General features: G+C 43.4%; 1 protein-coding gene across 4 annotated transcripts in view; it reads left to right on the forward strand.

Moving 5' to 3' along the window:
* SLC4A10 (solute carrier family 4 member 10) overlaps positions 1-19,226 on the forward strand; it is a 272,796-nt gene that overhangs the window by 230,662 nt on the left and 22,908 nt on the right. For all 4 annotated transcript variants that reach the window (XM_073305622.1, XM_073305620.2, XM_073305621.2 and 1 more), the window contains exon 15: positions 16,416-16,521. In XM_073305622.1, coding sequence (XP_073161723.1) covers positions 16,416-16,521 — 106 coding nt within the window. The remainder of the gene's footprint in view (positions 1-16,415; positions 16,522-19,226) is intronic.

Raw genomic sequence — 19,226 nt, forward strand, 5'->3', positions numbered from 1 at the left:
CACACCCAAGTTTAGTGATGCTTTCAACCTGGGTATTGAGTGCTGCTTTTACTGGTAACCCCCCCACTTTGTAGTGGGGACACAGGCTAAATCACTTGATGCTGATAGTTCTCCAGTGCCTGATCACTATTCCCCCTGTGTGCCCAGAAGGTCAGATAAGTTTACAAAGAATTGTAAAGTGAATTAGTTTACTGCAACACAAAGAACCATGGAATGTACCCCCAGAAGTCCTAGTGACACACACAGGTGACTGCAGTACCAGTAAGAACACAGTAACTTTGGTAGGGCTTTGCACTCACCCAGGCTTGGCTAACCTCAGGCCCAGGTGCCAATCACCCAGATTAACTCTGCAGTGAAGACATACCCTTAGTTTAACACCCATTTTAGAAGTCAAGCACATAAATCACATTTTGGGATATAGATCAGATATGCAATTAATACAGATACGTATGATTAAGGCTATGATTTAGTCATGTGTATTTTTAATAAAAGTCATGGACAATAAACAAAAATTCATGGCCCGTGACCTGTTCATGACTTGTACTATAAATACCCCTGACTAAATCTTAGCTGGGGAGTATGCTGCTCTAGGAGGCCCTGGGGGAGCTGCTTGGGGGGTTCCCCTGGGGGAAGCTGCTGTTCTGGGGGTGTCCAGGGGGCCCACTGCTCTGGGGGAGCCATGGGGCCAGCGGCACCAGCTGCTGGGAGCCGCCGAGCAGGGGCTCCTCTGCTGGACCACCCGCCACTGCTCCAGCCGCCCCCAGGACCGCTGCCAAGTGCTGCCAAGCTGTGACAGCTCTTGCTGCCCCCGGGGCCGCTGCTTGGGGGAGTCCCCAGTGCGGCCGGCTGCAGGGCTGCCCAAGCGGCTGGCTGTGGAGCTGCTCCAGCAGTGGCCAGTGTGGCTGTCCTTGGGCCTAGCTGCTTGGGTGGCCTTGGGGTCAGCCACACTGGTTGCTGCAGAAGACACAGGGGTTGCAGAAAGTCACAGAATCCGTGACTTCCGCAACCTCCGTGACAGACATGGAGCCCTACTTATGATCATACTTCATCTCACCTACCATTCCTTTCGTTGGGCGTGCAAAGACCCAGTAATTTTAACCATCTCTGTGACACACAACACTTTCTTCTGACTATTGACTGCATAACTCCGACTGTTCTACTCTTTCTCCACAAACACCATGAGGAATTTGTTTCTCTGCGTTTAACATTACACAAAAATTTGGTTTGCAAGTGAAAAAAGTTGTAATTACTTGAAAATGACAGCTCTGCATGTCAGGTATGTCATTTTCAATCAAAGAAATTTTCAAATTTCTTCAGACATCTCAAAGACACATGGTGAGGTTTACTGGTACATCTATAGCAGATATGGTTTAAGAACTTGTAATTAAGTTACTTAAGTGCACAAGAAAAGGTGTCTTTTTAAGCAAAATCGCATGTACAACTTTTTATGCTTGTATAACTTCAGAGTGGGTTAAATGGTTTTTTTAAGCATTCAGCTTATTTGGACTGAAACTATAAGCAAAAGAAATATTAGTTGAGAAGGAATTTTTTGATAAATGCACTTTGTCACTCACTCTGGCAGAGAAACGAGGAAATGAGCCACACAAACATCACAGGATTTGAGGAGAGGTGTGTTTGAGACTTGCTTCTCTTGAGTCAGGTGCAGCACTGCCTATTTCCCTTTTCCTGGGGAAGCCTCCCAGCTGGGATCTTTCTGCAACTCGGCCTGGAACTCAACGGCTGGGGAAGGGATGGGGACCGGTTCCCTCTCATTGGCTGGGTCTGAGGCCACAGCCTCTCTGAACCGTGCCCCTTGGCGCTCCCTCCCCACCAGGGTAGGGTCATAGAATCATAGAATATCAGGGTTGGAAGGGACCCCAGAAGGTCATCTAGTCCAACCCCCTGCTCGAAGCAGGACCAATTCCCAGTTAAATCATCCCAGCCAGGGCTTTGTCAAGCCTGACCTTAAAAACCTCTAAGGAAGGAGATTCTACCACCTCCCTAGGTAACGCATTCCAGTGTTTCACCACCCTCATAGTGAAAATGTTTTTCCTAATATCCAATCTAAACCTCCCCCACTGCAACTTGAGACCATTACTCCTCGTTCTGTCAACTGCTACCATTGAGAACAGTCTAGAGCCATCCTCTTTGGAACCCCCTTTCAGGTAGTTGAAAGCAGCTATCAAATCCCCCCTCATTCTTCTCTTCTGCAGACTAAACAATTCCAGCTCCCTCAGCCTCTCCTCATAAGTCATGTGTTCTAGACCCCTAATCATTTTTGTTGCCCTTCGCTGGACTCTCTCCAATTAATCCACATCCTTCTTGTAGTGTGGGGCCCAAAACTGGACACAGTACTCCAGATGAGGCCTCACCAATGTCGAATAGAGGGGAACGATCACGTCCCTCGATCTGCTCGCTATGCCCCTACTTATACATCCCAAAATGCCATTGGCCTTCTTGGCAACAAGGGCACACTGCTGACTCATATCCAGCTTCTCGTCCACTGTCACCCCTAGGTCCTTTTCTGCAGAACTGCTGCCTAGCCATTCGGCCCCTAGTCTGTAGCGGTGCGTTGGATTCTTCCATCCTAAGTGCAGGACCCTACACTTATCCTTATTGAACCTCATCATATTTCTTTTGGCCCAATCCTCCAATTTGTCTAGGTCCTTCTGTATCCTATCCCTCCCCTCCAGCGTATCTACCACTCCTCCCAGTTTAGTATCATCCGCAAATTTGCTGAGAGTGCAATCCACACCATCCTCCAGATCATTTATGAAGATATTGAACAAAACCGGCCCCAGGACCGACCCCTGGGGCACTCCACTTGACACCGGCTGCCAACTAGACATGGAGCCATTGATCACTACCCGTTGAGCCCGACAATCTAGCCAGCTTTCTACCCACCTTATAGTGCATTCATCCAGCCGATACGTCCTTAACTTGCTGACAAGAAACTGTGGGAGACCGTGTCAAAAGCTTTGCTAAAGTCAAGAAACAATACATCCACTGCTTTCCCTTCATCCACAGAACTAGTAATCTCATCATAAAAGGCGATTAGATTAGTCAGGCATGACCTTCCCTTGGTGAATCCATGCTGGCTGTTCCTGATCACTTTCCTCTCATGCAAGTGCTTCAGGATTGATTCTTTGAGGACCTGCTCCATGATTTTTCCAGGGTCCTGCAAAAACTCCTCCTCAGTCAAGGTAGAAGATCGGGTGTTCTTCATCTCTGACCATCTGTGATAGGACAGCTCCCAATCCTACTTCAGATGCATCTGTCTGTAAAATTAATTCTTTGTTGAAGTCCAGGGCTGTAAGCATGGAGATACTGCAGAGGACTGTCCGTAGATCCATGGATGCTTTCTTTGTGGCATCTGTCCACTTCCCCTTTTCCGGACCCTGGGCTTTTATCAGGTCTGTCAAGGGACTTGCTCTGGTGGCGAAATGGGAATAAATCGCCAGTAGTACCCCACCAAAAAAAAAAAAAAGCTTTTAGAAGGAAACGGGAGCTTTTCACCAGCATCTGACCATGTTCCTCCATTCTTGGCTAAAATCCATACCAGAACCTGGGCCTGTCCTATACGGACCCTCTTACAGAAACGAATTATTGTCTCCAATTTTGTTAGCTGCTTTAATTAGCTCTATATTCTGTTTACTTTTTCCTTTTGGGGGATTTTCCAAATAAGTTTTTAACTGTTAGCAAAGCTTTGGCTTCTGTAATTAGCAGTGGCCGAACTTCAAAAGGTTGAGAGATTAATTTCTATTTGGAAGCTTATCCAAAGCTTATCTGGGGCATGTCAACTCGGGAGCTGGAAGTGTAATTTCTGTCTTGGGTAGATATCCCCATGCTAGCTCTGATTGAGCTAGTAAACTAAAAACATCAGTGTATCTTCAACTGCATGGGTGGTGGGATGGGCTAGCTTCCCCAAGTACAATCCTGTCTGAAATCATAAATATATACTCAGGGCAGCTGATCCATCCTGGCATCTCTGTGGCTGCAGCTACACTGCTATTTTTAGTATGCTAGCTCCATCATAGCTAGTACAGGTATGTCTACCCAAGGTGGAAATTATACCTCCAGCTCCAGTGAAGACTCTAGCTGAATCTTTAAAGCTAAGCTGGAAAACTCAAGTTTTATTGTTAAATTTCCAGCATTCCCTGCCTCTGGGTGGAGAAGTTCTGGACAGCCTTCCAAGGAGAACAGTTGGGGCAAAAAAACCTAGCTGGCTTCAAGACGGAGTTTGATAAGTTATGCAGGGGATGGTATGTTGAAGCTGCCTACAATGGCATGTAACTGATCTGCGACTGCTAGTAGCAAATATCCCCAGTGGCCAGTGATGGGACACTAGATGGGAAGGGCTCTGAGTTACTACAGAGATTCTTTTCCAGGTGTCTGGCTGTTGGGTCTTGCCTAAAAGCTCAGGGTCCAACTCATCACCATATTTGGAGTCGGGAAGGAGTTTTCCATTGGGTCAGATTGGCAGAGATCCTAGGGTTTTTTTTGCTGCCTTCTGCAGCATGGAACAAGGGTCACTTGCAAGTTTAAATTAGTGTAAATGATAGATTCTCTGTAACTTGAAGCCTTTAAATCATGATTTGAGGACTTCAGTAACTCAGCCAGAGGTTATGGGTCTATTACAGGAGTGGGTGGGTGAGGTTCTGTATCCTGGAACATGCAGGAGGTCAGACTAGATGATCATGATGGTCCCTTCTGGCTTTAAAGTCTGAGTCTATGAGAAGGGTGGGCACTGTGTCCATGTGCTGAGTCTGGAAGCTTCTGGTTTGGGGGTGGGGGAGCCTGGCTCAGTTTTTTTTTTTCTCCTTCCCTCCCTCTCACAACTGCTTCAGGGCCCTGCCACATGTTTCTAGTGGACTGTGTGCATGTTTCTGTTGCTGTTTCTTTGATGGTGGCATGAACTTGACCTCAGAATGGTCACTGATTTTTGGCAAGCTGCCAACATTTTTCTGAGGAACACAAGTGAGAGAAAGGAAATGATGATTTGAATACTTTATCTCAGCCAAATCTGGTGGAATTTCCCAGGACAAAGAAAATGCATTCCTGTAGCCAGAAGGGATTCCAAGTATCAAAGTTCTGCTGCAGACAATGGAGATTTGGCAGAATCTCAAAAAAAACTTTGCAAGAATCCTTTCTAATGGAAAGTGTTAGACAACCTAAATATAGGAGTTGCTACCAGCCTCTCCTGTAATAAACTGCAGAGGTCAGTAATAAGAGTAATTAGGACAATCAGTTTCTAACAGGTAGACATAAGTATTTGGATGTAACAAAATTGTAAGTCATTCTAAAATCATTCCTAAAATTTCACTTCTGCCAGTTTACCTGCAAGAAGTGAATTAAAATTTAACAAAAGACAACGACCTCAAATAACTGAATAATCTTTTACTGAGTAACCACATGGTCTAATTAATGTACCTCTTGTCCTGTTTCTCTTCCCATGCTTTTTTTTTACTATCTTCACTTTTTTGCATCATGCCTGGATCTTGGTCCTGATCCGCAATGAGCTACATGCAGGAGGATCAACGCACTCAAAGCCAGCCCAGTGACTTCAGTGGGGACATATGTGGATGCAGGATTGGGGCCTTAGGTTGTAACATCTTTAGAGCAGGGATTCAGAAATAATGAAAAATATTAATAGTCACAACAGTTCACTCGAAGGACAAATGTAAATTCTATCTTTAAAGTGTTCTTCAGTGTGCTACTGTGCTGCAGTGTGAATATTTTTTTTCAGGAGTATTGCCTTGAAGAAATTAAAATGGCAACTCTGTAGGTCACATAAACATGTAATCTGTTTATGTGGTGTGCACATACTTTTTGGCCTGTTTCTTATTACTGTGACCTTTTTGTACTTTTATTGACCTTGGTGTTTGTAAATTGGCATGGCAATCCCTTCTCATTTCTCCCCACTCCTCCTCCTGCTGCTTTCTCCTGTTTTCCTTGCATTTATAAAATGTTTCTTCTTGTGATGGGAAAACAAGGTTTTAAATGTGGACACTGAATGTCAGGATAGGTTTCTTTGACAAAAATGTCGTGCTTGTCCTACTTCTTCCCCAATCGTGTGAGTTAAAAATGCTAATGGGAGCTGAAGAGCAGAACAAAATAGGCATCTTAGGTGAAAGGAGTACTGCTTTAAAAACAATGATCCAGTATTCATAAGTATCTTAAGATGCTGCTTATCTTTTCTTCAAATATGGGACATAAATCACTTCTTTGGTTGATATTTCTGGGTTCTTGGGACCTTATGATATATCTACACAGCATAGTAAGCCTGTGTGATCCGCACCTGCAGACTTGATGTCTCCAAGCCTGCGCTTGAGTGTCCACACTGCATTGGAAACCCAGGCCTCACAACTATCCTGGTGTGTCCATACCGTACCACACAGACTAGAGTCACAATTTCAGCTACTATGGTTTATACCATCATATCCCAGGGATCCTAGTGCCCTCGCCAGTATAGCTGCCTTATGACTTCATTCATAGTGGTTTGTCAGGGAACTTGTGTGTCCGTCCCACTAGAAGTGACTGGTTATAGTTCACCAGCACACCCAGCCAAGCTATTCTGTGCTGAATGCTCCCAGCAGCCGGAACCATCAACATGGATCCCAATGCAGTGGAAGAACTTCTCCACCTCCTGATGTCAGATTATTTTGGGAATCAGGTGGCACATCTGTGGGACACTGGTGGACATTCTGGTGGCAGTTTTTGAGCTGCTGAAATTACCTCTCAGAGGCAGATAATGCCTTGCCAGCTGCAGTCCAGCTGATGCTGCTTGTGCCTGTTGCCTTAGCTGCAGCTTCCCCCTGTGTAGACCATCATTTCCAGAGTAGGGCTGCAAGCATAGATTGGTGGGATCCCTTCATAAAGCGGACATGAGTTGACAATTGGGCCCAGAATTTTTGCATGAAGAAGCAAACGTTCCTGGAGGTTTGTGATTAGCTTGCCTCGGCCCTTCAGTGCCACAACAACCACATAAGGGTCTAGAAGTGGGTCGCTGTAGCTACCTGGAAGCTGACTAGCCCACACTGCTACAGGTCTGTGGCTAACCAGTTTGGAGTTGGCAAATCAACTGTGGGTGGTGTTTTGGCAGAGGTTTGTGAAGCAATCAGGACTGTGATGTACCCAAAGGTGGGTGTGATTCCAAATATTCCTCAAATAATTGCTGGCTTTGAGAGAATGCATTTCCCAGACTGCACTGGAGCTGTCTATGAGACTCATGTGTGTATAGTTTGCCCTCTGCAAGGAGCACATCAGTACATAAACCGCAAAGGGTATTACTCCATCATGATGCAGGCCCTGGTCAACCACAAGGGCCGATACATGGATACTAACGTGGAATACATGATGCTAGGGTGTTCCAGAGAGTGGGAGTTTGCCTTCATGGAGATGCTAGGACACTGTTATAAATGAAGTCACTGTCCCTACTGTTATTCTAGGGTATCCCGCTTAAACCATGTTGCCATGGCTTATGAAACCATACCCTGATTTCAGAAGACCCGGCAAAACAAGGTTCAACTACACACTCAGTAGCTGTAAGATGGTGGTGGAATATGAATTTGAAATCCCGTTGGCTCTGCCTTCAGAACCATTGGATTCCAGTGTCATCAATGCAGTCTGCATTATTGTGTTCTGCTATGTTCTGCTCAATGTCTGCAAGGACCAGGAATAACCTTTTTGCCAGTAGTGGACTCAAGACATCACTGGGTTTCTGAACAGGCACACATATCCAGACAGCATACCTGTCCTGACTGGTGCTGGATCCACATGTGCCATCAAGAATGCTTTGACCACCCATATAATGGGTTTGCATGGTCCCATGTATGAAAGGGAATGAAATGGAATTTGAGGGTGTCTATAGGTGTGGGTATTTGTTTTAAATGTGTTGGTATTCTGTATTATGAATTTTGGAAACACTTTCATAAAATGTATGGAAATGTGTTATGCATTTTATCAATACCGGCCATGTGCTTCAACTCTCAGTTTGTGGATTACTGTGATGACATTTATTGTAAATTTTTATTATGAAATTTATTGCGAATGGGCATGTGGTGACATTTTTTTTAATTTAATGCCACTTTTAACGTTACATACAGTAAAACTTGCTATTGTAACCTTTTGTGCAAATTCAATACTTAATTTTATGCAGGTATTTATATACCAAAGTTAGAACTAGAAAAGCAGACCAGCTGCCATCAAAACTTACAACACAGTAAACAAACTCAGTGCCAAAACAGTGAATGGTGCATGTTCCCAAATGACATGTTCAGCTATTCCTGGGTATCCTCTGTCCTCCTGTTTTTGGCCTTTCTGGTGCATTTTGCATGTGCAGGCTGCAGGTGGACTGGAGTGATTGAATGCAGAGGGTACATTTGTCTGTTCTGGGTGCTCTTGTTTATTGCCTGTGACATGGTCCAGCCAGCCTCTGAATTGTCCAAAGACTGCCTCACCTGCAGGATACAATAGCATGGAGAGGACTCAAGGTCTGCAGGAGGTGAAGGTGGCAGTGGAGCCTGCAGGCTGGTAGCCATGAGTACAAGTAACTGCTCAAACAGCTCCTCCTGCTGTGCTCTGTCTTCATCCCTCAACCTGCAGTCTGTCCACCACTCTCTTCTTGCACCGTGCAGCCTCTGTCTCTTTTTCCACCCACCTTGCATCCTTCGCCTTCTGATACTCCATTTGGTCCTTCTGGGACTCTGTCTGCTGATTTGTTTTATCTAGTAGAATCTCTTCCATCCACTCATCTTGGACTTTCTCTTTGCCTGCAGTAGGGCGGCTTCTGGTGCCTCAGTCAAAGATGCTGCTTTAATTAAAGGCCAAAAGATGACACTTTTTATCAGTGGGCTTTATTTTATACATACAAAAGGTACCCACCACTTCCAACATTCTTTGGAGCAGCACTGAAAGGCATCACATATCCTGGCAAGATGCATGTAAAAATTCAATTGAAATGATTTCTATATCTCCTTGATTATTTTCCAGAGTGGGGAAGAGTAAGGGAGCTTATGAGTTGTCTAAACACTGACTATGGTTTTTCAAACCTTTCAGGCAGGGCAAGAACTGGAGAACATTGATATTCTGTAGGTCCCCATGTGGAAGCGTGCACTTCTTTTCCAGGCCAGTGGAGGACAGCCATCCATCTGTTCTAAGAAGATATTTAGGCATCTAAAGAATGACCAGTGTGTGTTGCTGTGGAGGGAGCTATTGAATTACAGAGGTGGCACTAATAAGTATGCCCTGCTCTGGAACATAGCAGATCATCCAGAGTCCTACTTTGTGAGTGTTCACTTTCATCACCAGCCAATGATGGGGGACAGTTCTTAGTAAAATGAGCAAGTTGCTGAGTTAGCATGGACATGTAGTACATCCTCCTAATGAGCACCCTGAATCCACGCACAGACCTGTCTGCCATGGGGACCCCTAAGCCAGATAGACAGCCACCCTCTGCTATAATTTGAATTCATATATTAAATCCAGCAGTGGACTAAATACACACTTGGTTTTGTTTGGATTCTAACAGCCTGTTTTTCTGGGACTCAGTTTACAGGTGGTCCAGGACAGTGTGGGCATGGCTGATTTATAAGATGCTCTATATTACATGGGAGGGGTACATGAGGCTGTTAATTGTGGAGCCCCCACCCATACTTATAACAATCCATGAGTGACCAGTAAAAATCTCATAACTGCTTGTTTACTGTTTTTTCTTTTTTTTTTTTTTTTAATTCCATGGGATGTCTGGAGGAAGGGGGGCGGGGGTGCTAGGGGAATGGCGTGGGTTCTGCCCCGAACAGAAGCGCACCAAAACCCCTGCTTGTTTGAAGAACTTAATAGGGCCACTAACCAAAAATCCCTTCCATTCATATATTAATAACAACAAACAAACAAACAAACAGCAGAAACTTACTAGGCTCCGCCTCCGGCACTTGCTCTGATACCACTTGTGCAGTCGGCTGCTCCCCAGGGCCATCCCCATACAGCTCCTCTGAGTATGGCTATAGGACGTGCTGCAGAGTGGCAGTATAACCTCTTCAGTTACCCGCCTCAGCACCAGGGTCACCTCTTGCCCCTCATCCAACAGCAGGCTCTCCTCCAGCTGTGCTTGTGACTGGGGAGTTATAAGGGTGCCAACCCTGCTCAGCCGATTGTGATGCAACACTGTGGGCTCAGTGCTCCCTATAGTTCCCAGTCAAATTCCTCGTAAAAAGGGCAGGAAAATGGGGAATTCCCAGAGGTGCTGTTAGAATCTTTGACTTAGCGGTACTCTGTCTTCAGAAGCTCAATCTGCTCTGTGTATTGTTCTGCTCTCCAGTCAATCCCCACTGGTAACAGCCACTCGGATATAGCTTTGTAGACATAACTGTTTTTTGTGTTCTTGCTAAAGTTAAATGTCTTGCTCAACTCATGCCCAAGGTTAACCAGAATCCAGCTTTGTTCCTCAGGCCACCTAGCAGCACGCCTGGTGCAGGTCTTCTTTGTGCTGGCCGTATTAATATGTGTGAGGGTTGACTGTTTCCAGTTGAGCATGGAAATGAAGGGTAAAATGCTGAGCAGCTGTATTTGAACCACAAGGTTGCTTCTGTTTCCTGGGAAGCGAGTGTGAGAAATTATGGGATGGACAGGCAGAGAAGCACAGGGATAATGTTAGCGGACTCTCCAGACCAAAGGCTGGTGACCTGGATTTGAGTTGCATCCACACTGTAAAGTGCCAAGGCTTTGACCCACATCACAACAGGACTCAGGCTCTGACCCACCCCCCAATAGGATCCATGGGCCTGAGTCAGACTGATTTGTGTGTGAATGGAAGGAGGGCCTGAGTCAGAGCCCAGGCTTTTGTGCTTTGTAGACATAACTGTAGACACTTTGTCTTTCTTTATTGGTTGGGGTTTTTTTTTTTCCAAAGTGATGAGTTCATGTTGTTTCTTAACCAAATAATTCTTCACCAGAAGTTACTCAATTATTAACAGATTACATTGAATAATTTCAGAGTGATTTCTTGGCATAGTAGTATGCATATTACAATCTGTCTTGGTATTGACATGTACTTAAGAATTAGGAGTAGAAAATCCCACTCTTTGATTTACTTAAGAAGCCAAGTTCATGTCAATCTGGCATGTCTTGTAAGGAGTATAGCAATCAGTGCCTGTGCAGCGTATCATGAAGACGAGTTTTGCCACATACAGTGCTGCACACGTACCAGCGTTAAACGTTTCATGGTCTGTACATTAAAGGCACAGTTTATTTAGAGGCAAATTCTCCTAATTTTTATCTTGCAAAGTCCCGTGGCAATTGAAATCAGTAGAACTGCAGCGAATGTAAGTCAGAACAGAATTTGGCCCCTGGCTTAGAGTGTTCCTCATTAGCACCACGGATATAAAACTGAGTTTGAATTAAATTAATGAATTATTTTAAATTATTTTTAATTTAAATGTTCATTTGCTGTCCCTTGCAATGCCTTCTGATCCTTCCTACTACAGAGTGACTAAACCCCTCCTAGTTGCCTAATCCTCCAGTGATTTCCCTCTTTTTCCAAAAATTATACTAACCTCATCATCCAGTTCCTCCAGCTTCGACACAACAACTGTTTCCCCTTTCCCTCCACCTATGCCTCCCATCAGCCAGAACTCTATCCTACCTACCATCCAACTAATTTCCCAGGTGTTACCCTCCCCTTCCCCCCATGCTGCTTCTTCTGTCTCTCTTTTGCCTGTATGGCATCTGCCCTTCTCACTTTCCAATTGTTGACACCCTCCTCACTATCACCTCCTCTACTCTGGAAACCCTAGAGAGGGTCCCACATGGCTCACTCTTACCCCTCAATCACCCAGTTTTCAGGTGTTATGCAGTCTAAGCCACGTAATTTCTAAGGATTATGAAGACTTTACAAAGACTTTGGCTAGTTTTGCTATGTATATTGACTTTTCTCTTAAACCATGGATACAGTACATTCTAATAATCAGAATTTAACAGTGACATCCTCCATACAGAACATGTAGTACCATACTTCTAAACTCCCATTAGATCACATCTGTTTTCACAGAGAGATGTTTCTCGTCTTGGAAGGGGGTTGAGCTCTCATCTCAGAACCATTTCTTCGTGAAAGCTTTTAGATGAAGTGTCAGTGTGAAAATGCCTCCCACATAGTAGAACTTCTTTTATGAACATTACCCCTTAATGGCTGCAGACCATGGAGCGGCTGACAGTACATGGACTCCATTCTAGAAAAGCCAGAGTCTCAGTTAACAAAGGTTTATATTTTTGAATGTTAGGAAATGATAACAAAATGAGGAATTGTTTTTGTATTTGTAGATTTCTGCTTTCCTGACTGACTTTTTGGTAGCTCAGCATTTATCCTTCCTTCCACGATTCCAAGAAACCAGATCCCTTGCCATTTCCTTACTCTGATATTTTAAACGTGTCTTGTCATATATGTAGTGTAGCCGTAGCCATGTCATTAGAGAGACAAGGTGGGTGATGCAAGGTAATATCTGAAGTTTGTTCAATAAAAGAGAAATGTGAGAACCCTTTGCATTTAGGTAAAACATTAACCAAAGGCCACGGATGCAAAAAGTAGCATTTTGTCACTAGATTGGTTCTGCCAACAGAGGTGCTATAGTTTCGCCATCTTATTTTTGTCCATAATGACACCTAAGGGTTCACTACCTTTAATACTGGCAGTCCTTCCCTTTTGTATTTTTATCTGTGAAAACAGCAATTTCTTCCTAGCAAATCATTATGTATCTATTAGCATAACCAAAATGATTGCTAAGGTGCTGACTTATTACTCTTTCCACAAAGGGTAGTAAAGAATATTATTTGGCAAATGTGGTGTTTAAAACTATACTACATTACTTTAAAAACATATTTGTAGAAGTGTCCATAGCACATTGCTGTTTGATTTGAACAAGGCATGAACTCTTCAACAGGTCAGACAGTGTGTCTTAGATGCTGAGTAGGTGCCAACCATAAACCTTTAACTTTATAGCATTCTACTAGGAATCTTTGAACCTGCAATAGAGACAGTGAGTTATTACTTATTCCAGCTTTGTGTGCACCATTTTATCACACCACAGACAATATTCTGAGGAAGATAAAAAAACACGGCTGGTGCACACTGCAATGTATTTTACTTTAGTCCTGAGGGCTTAGCTCACTATTACAGGAAACAAAGTAGTAATGAAAGGGACTTTAATTTCATGTTATTGCTGCTGTATTCCCCTTTACTTATTTTAACTTAAGATTTTAAAATATAAAACCTCACACTGTTAGTAAAATGTCCCTGAACACAATATTCCTGCTGACTAATAAATTTGACTAATAAATTCCTGCTGAATTATAGCTTGGAAAAGGCTCTCCTGTGTCACTACAAACATCCATCTGCTGGCTGCATTGCTCCCAAGAGCATATATTTTCTCCAGAGACATAAGATTATTTGAAGAGACATAGTGGAAATCTCATCTTTTACCACCTAGGGCCACTTCAATATTAAGCCAGAATTTTCTGAGGCATTCCCTTAAACTATAGTTTCTGTATTCCCTGTAGCAGCACTTGTTCAGTGATAATCACAACAAACTGGTGTCTTTAACAGAGTGAACATCTACTTTGGCTTTAATTCTGTGTATCTGGGAGAAAACAAAAGAGTTTGATCCACTCACCAAGGATCTAATTCTGCTCCCACTTAAATCAATGGCAAGACTCACATTCATTTTAATGGTGCAGGCTCAAGACTTGGTCTGTGTGAACTGTGCTTACACAAATATCCCGAAGAGAAATGGTCAACCACTAACAAATGTCTATGGAATTTAGTAAATGATAGTTCATGTCTCCCTGGGAAGAACTCAGTGATAATGCTGGTGAGAAGGGATCTATTTATATAGTGGTATACAATGTGACTGACCAAACCACAAAATACACCCAATATTTTCAGGTGTTTGATTTTTATTGTTAGAATTATGAAATTCCAAAAGGTAAATTATTCAGAATATTTATTAAATCCTCTCACCAGTTATCACACTTCTGACTGTAAGGCGTTAGAAACGTTTTGCATAGTGTATCTAACTTTTAAATGTAACTTTATAATTTATAACTCATTCAGATATACAGTTTAGTATGGTGACATGCACAGTCTTCCCTTCTATTGAGAAAGAGGCACCCTGTGTCACCCTGGCTACTGTAATCACAAAGCCAATGGGCCATATCGTACTGTCTATCCAGTCTGTGATCAGCACTGGACTTCAGGAGGCAGGAAGCCTCTGGCCCATTGTGTTCACAGGAAATAGTAACTGGAAATAGCCACATGTGCATTATTACACAAACACTTGCAATAATGTAGCTGATACATTGTCACACATCAACTTTATTATGCTACTTTTATCCAGTATTAATCTATTTATTTCATTCAGTAATATTTTGAACTAAGTTTTGAACACATTCACTCTGCACTCAGGGCGTGATCCAAAGCTCATTGAAGCCTGTTGAAAAATTCAGGTGACTGAATTGGGGCATCCATTTCTAAGTTTCTTTGTATGGTGTTGCTTTATTTTATGTTCATGGGTTGTTATTTTTTTCATTATTTCTTTCATTTTTAATAATATGATTTCATTTAAAGTAAAACCAAGAAGGTCTACAAAGAAAATATGTCTATAAATGTTAAATAACAGGTGTGGGTTCACATGTATAGTACTTCAGTGGACATGTAATAGTACTACTTTGTGTTTTGCAGTATAGAGAGCTGCAGTTTTCATCTGCAAAACATAAAGTACTTTATAAACCTGGGTAAGAATTCCTATCCCTGTTTTATGGATAGGGAAACAGGCAAAGAGAAGGTTAATGACTTGTCTAAGTGCATACTGTGGTTCAGTGATGGAGTCAGGATTTGAATACAGATCTAGAGACTCCCACCTTTCACTTAGTCTACCAGGCCACAGCTGTCCAGGAAATGTTTAACACTAAGCGTGGCATAGCATTTTTTGCAGCTGTTATTGCTAGTTTTGTACTGTAGGTTTTAAGTGTGCTTGACTGAAGAATGCTGCAAGGCAAGATGTTTTTCCTTTCAGAATCTGCAAAACACCGTACATACTCTTTAAACTCTGCTGAGGAGCAAGCCTCCCACAGCTGCTTCAGATGCTTAAGACTTAATTTTGATTTTAAATTGCCTGTTTGGAGCATTGTCCTCCCACGCTGCCTCTGCCACATTTCCTGTGTTCAAATACAAACTTTAAAATGAAAATGAAACTTTAAGAGCAGCTGTGGAGGAGGGGGGAAATGGCAGATGCAGTGCTGCATGTCCTAGGGCTAATGCAAAATCCTGACAGGGGAAACACAGCACGGTTAGATTATGAGGAATGCATGACTCTAGAGCCGGGGTGGGCAAACTTTTGGGCCCGAGGGCCACATCTGGGTATGGAAATTGTATGGCTGGTCATGAATGCTCATGAAATTGGGGTTGGGGTGCGGGAGGGGCTGAGGGCTCTGGGTTGGGACTGGGACTGAGGAATTGGGGATGCACGAGGGTGCTCCCGGCTGGGACCAAGGGGTTTGGAGGGCTGGAGAGGGATCAGGGCTGGGGCAGGGGGTTGGGGCACACGGGTGGTCAGGGTGCAGGCTTTGGGCAGTGCTTACCTCAAGCAGCTCCTGGAAGCAGCGGCATGACTCCTCTCCAGCTCCTACACGGAGGCATGGCCAGGCGGCTCTGTGCGCTGCCCCATCTGCAGGCACGGCCCTTGCAGCTCCCATTGACCATGGTTCCTGGCCAATGGGAGCTGCAGGGGCGGCACTTAGGGCAGCGGCAGTGTGCAGAGCCCCCTGGCTGCCTCTACACGTAGGAGCCGGAGAGGGGACATGTGGCTGCTTCGGGGAGCTGCACAGAGTGGGGCAAGCCCTTGACACTGCTCCCCAGCTGGAGCGCCAGAGCGGGGCAAGCCCTGGACCCCACTCCCCAGCGGGAGCTCGAGGGCCAGGTTGCAACGTCTGAAGGGCCAGATGTGGCCCCCGTGCTGTAGTTTGCCCACCCCTGCTCTAGAGCCCAGAGCCATGAATAATAGATCATCTCCATGCAGGAAACTTCAGAGATATGGGCTTAATAGCACTGGCACATACTCAATACCAAGTCAGTGCTCTTAATGAAATCTGGAGTACATTAATAGAATAAAAAGAAAATTGTGTTATTATGTATAATCAGTTTCATGTGTCACCACAATGTTATGTACTATATATGCACATGTACTTCACTGTGAAGTATGCTCCTGCAGTACTGATAATTACTGATCTATATTCAGAATTCACTGAATTAAACTGAACTAAAATCATATTAAAAAGTAGAGCACCATTTTAATATACTAATGCCATAAGCATAATAAAGAGTTTAGATTTTGTAAGTAAATACAAAAAATATTTCTTTATCTTTTCAGATGTAGTTGTGTGGAGCCAGATAATCCTAGCAATAAGACCTTGCAATATTGGAATGACCAAAATATCTCTGCATCGGACATAACTTGGGGAAACCTAACAGTGTCAGTAAGTGAAGTACTGAAACCTAATAAATCCATGAACATGAATGTTATCTTTTCTGCTATAGTCATATTAATAAATTACATTGCTCCAGTTATGATTGTATTGTTTAAATAAGGCTCATACAGTACTTTGCTGAACAAAGGTTAATGTAGATTTTGTATCATTAATATTTTTAGAAACTTTTTGCTCGATAATTATATAATCTTTATTAGTATTGTGATACAGCAGGGCCAGAGGGCAGCAGGAGAATGATAAATAGGTATATAAGCTCCAGGATGATTAAGGCTTTATTCTCTGTGGACTGAGGAGAGGTTACTACAGGATAATTAGAGCACCTGGAGCCAATTAAGGCCCTGGGAGGGAGCTGGCTGGAGAGGTCACCTGGTGAGGTGCTGCTGTGCCTTGGAGGTGGGGTCTCACCTGAGCCCCACCACGACCCCGCTGCCTCTCCCCCTCTGACAGGGAGAGGGGCTGCTCTCACGTAGCAGGGGCTACCGGCAGGGCTGGGCCGGCCTCTCCTCCCCAAGGAGGAGGGAAGGAGAGATGACTGTAGTTTGCAAGGATACTGTTATTGACCAGAGGATCAGAGTACCAGGGTAAGCAAAACGCTGCCCAAGCAGAGCAGGGGGACTCCCCAGGCACAGAGGACCGAGAGAAACCCTGCCCAAGGGGAAAGAGGATAAGAAGCCCATGAAGCTGAAGGAGCTGGGACCCATAGTAGGGGGCGGACCAGGATCCCTTCCCTGCTCCCTTTCTCTCCCACACCAGGGCAATAACGGAGCTGTCAACACTCAAGAATAGGGGCAAGGAACAGCGCCCTGACACATCACACCAAGGGAAAGAGTGGGACCCAGCACAGTAGTGTCGGCCATTTGCCACAGTACATGTTAAAGCAACAATGTGCATCATTGTGCACTGCTTTAAAAAGTGTGTTTACATACTAACAGAGAAGTATGACTGAGATTAAGTCTAAACACATCAAATGACAACAATGGATTTGACCTAAATTCTACCAGATGGCAAAACCAAAGCTGCCTTGTCTAAAAAGAATCTATAAGCTTCTATTTCCACTAAAAAAACCTTCCAGCTGTTCAGGCTACACTGACAGGGGAAAGAGAGCATTTGTTAACATCCTAGTTAGTTGCTAACTGTCTATTTTACCCATTCCTTTAATGTCAGCTATGTACTGTGTTACTATTGGAGTTGTATAAACATTTCCTTGAAATAAAAGAAATCAAGCCACCATTCTACAGCACCTAGTGCAAAATGTATTATTCTTGAAAGGCTTGTTTCACACACAAAATATTTGTTCCTGAACTATATATTTTTCTGGATAGGATTGGAGCCAGAGAACCTTACACTTATTATTTTCCTTTCCCTCAGCTGCTTTTGAAGCTCGATTGTAAATGGCATATTTGAACACTCTTTTTGAAGGCTCTTTTTCTTTTCTTGCAATATTTTCTTCTTTGTAAACGGTCATTTCATTACAAAGCCAATGACAATTCAGTCTAGAAAGAGAGAAAACTGGGGCAGGCTCATGAGACTCACAAGACCAGGCTTGTTTGATTTCTTCAATAGGCAGAGTCGTCATCATAGACATGTAGTCTTTCATTTTCATGAATTTCTTTTCAGAAAATTAGAAACCTTTCAAAAGCAGAACTCAGATTTGCCTTGGTTTAGTCCACTAAAGTCTATAAATGTTAATTCAGTTGATATTGTATTCTTTCTACAGTATAGATTTTCAACCCGGGAGTTGCCCCCCAATCCAAGGGAGTGACACAAAGATCTAAAGAGGGTCATAACCACTTCTCTTTCTTTATGGATTGATGGGAGAGTGTGTAGGGGTTGTCCCTGAAACTTTTTTGTGTTGTAACATGGGGTCACAGTATGGAAAATGTTAAGAACCACATTCTCAGGGATCCCAGTGTTTTAGGGGGAATATTCTAAAGTTTTCAGCAAAGACCTAACAGCCTGAGCTCTCAGAATAACAAGAGAAGGTATCGCTATCACAGTGTTTCTCAGAGTATATTTGTAGCTTAGATATGAAATAACTAATTCTGTTTTAACAATAAATGTTACTAAGCCCTAATGTGTTATATTAAGCAGCTGAAAAATTGAACACAATGAAGGATTCAGGAATATATAACTCAGCTTCCCCTCAAAGATACAATAATCTAGTTTAAATTGAGACCCGTATGATTGAACAGATTGAACAGATTTTCCAATATCCCCCATGCTTGTCAAATAAATATCCTGATTTCCTGACGATTATATATTTATTCATGATTTGAAATTCCTTGATGTCATTCGCAACCCCTCCCTGGTGCCAAAATATGCCAGTAATAGACTACAGTGATTTGTTCTGGTCACACACAGACAGCACAGTATTTCCACATATTAACTCTTGTTAGTGTTCCTGGTGGTCGGCCTCATAAGTGTAATGCTTAGCAAGGACACAGGGGTCAAGTTTATCAGAAGAGCAAAGAAATTACATTTTATTAACTGCACAAACACTTGGCTGAGTCTGCTCAGATTTCTGCAAATTGCTAGTTTGCTCTGGGCCTGCTTAGAGTCTTTATACAGGCATTAGTATAGTCAGTTAGTAAATTGATTTCTATTCTTACAGGATAAAATTCACCCTTTGTGCATAGGCCATCATAAAGAGACCGTGTGCCTTGGTTTAACCAGGGCTGTTGTACTTTTTCATC

Source organism: Lepidochelys kempii, chromosome 11 (assembly GCF_965140285.1).
Source record: "Lepidochelys kempii isolate rLepKem1 chromosome 11, rLepKem1.hap1, whole genome shotgun sequence".
Lineage (NCBI taxonomy): Eukaryota > Metazoa > Chordata > Testudines > Cheloniidae > Lepidochelys > Lepidochelys kempii.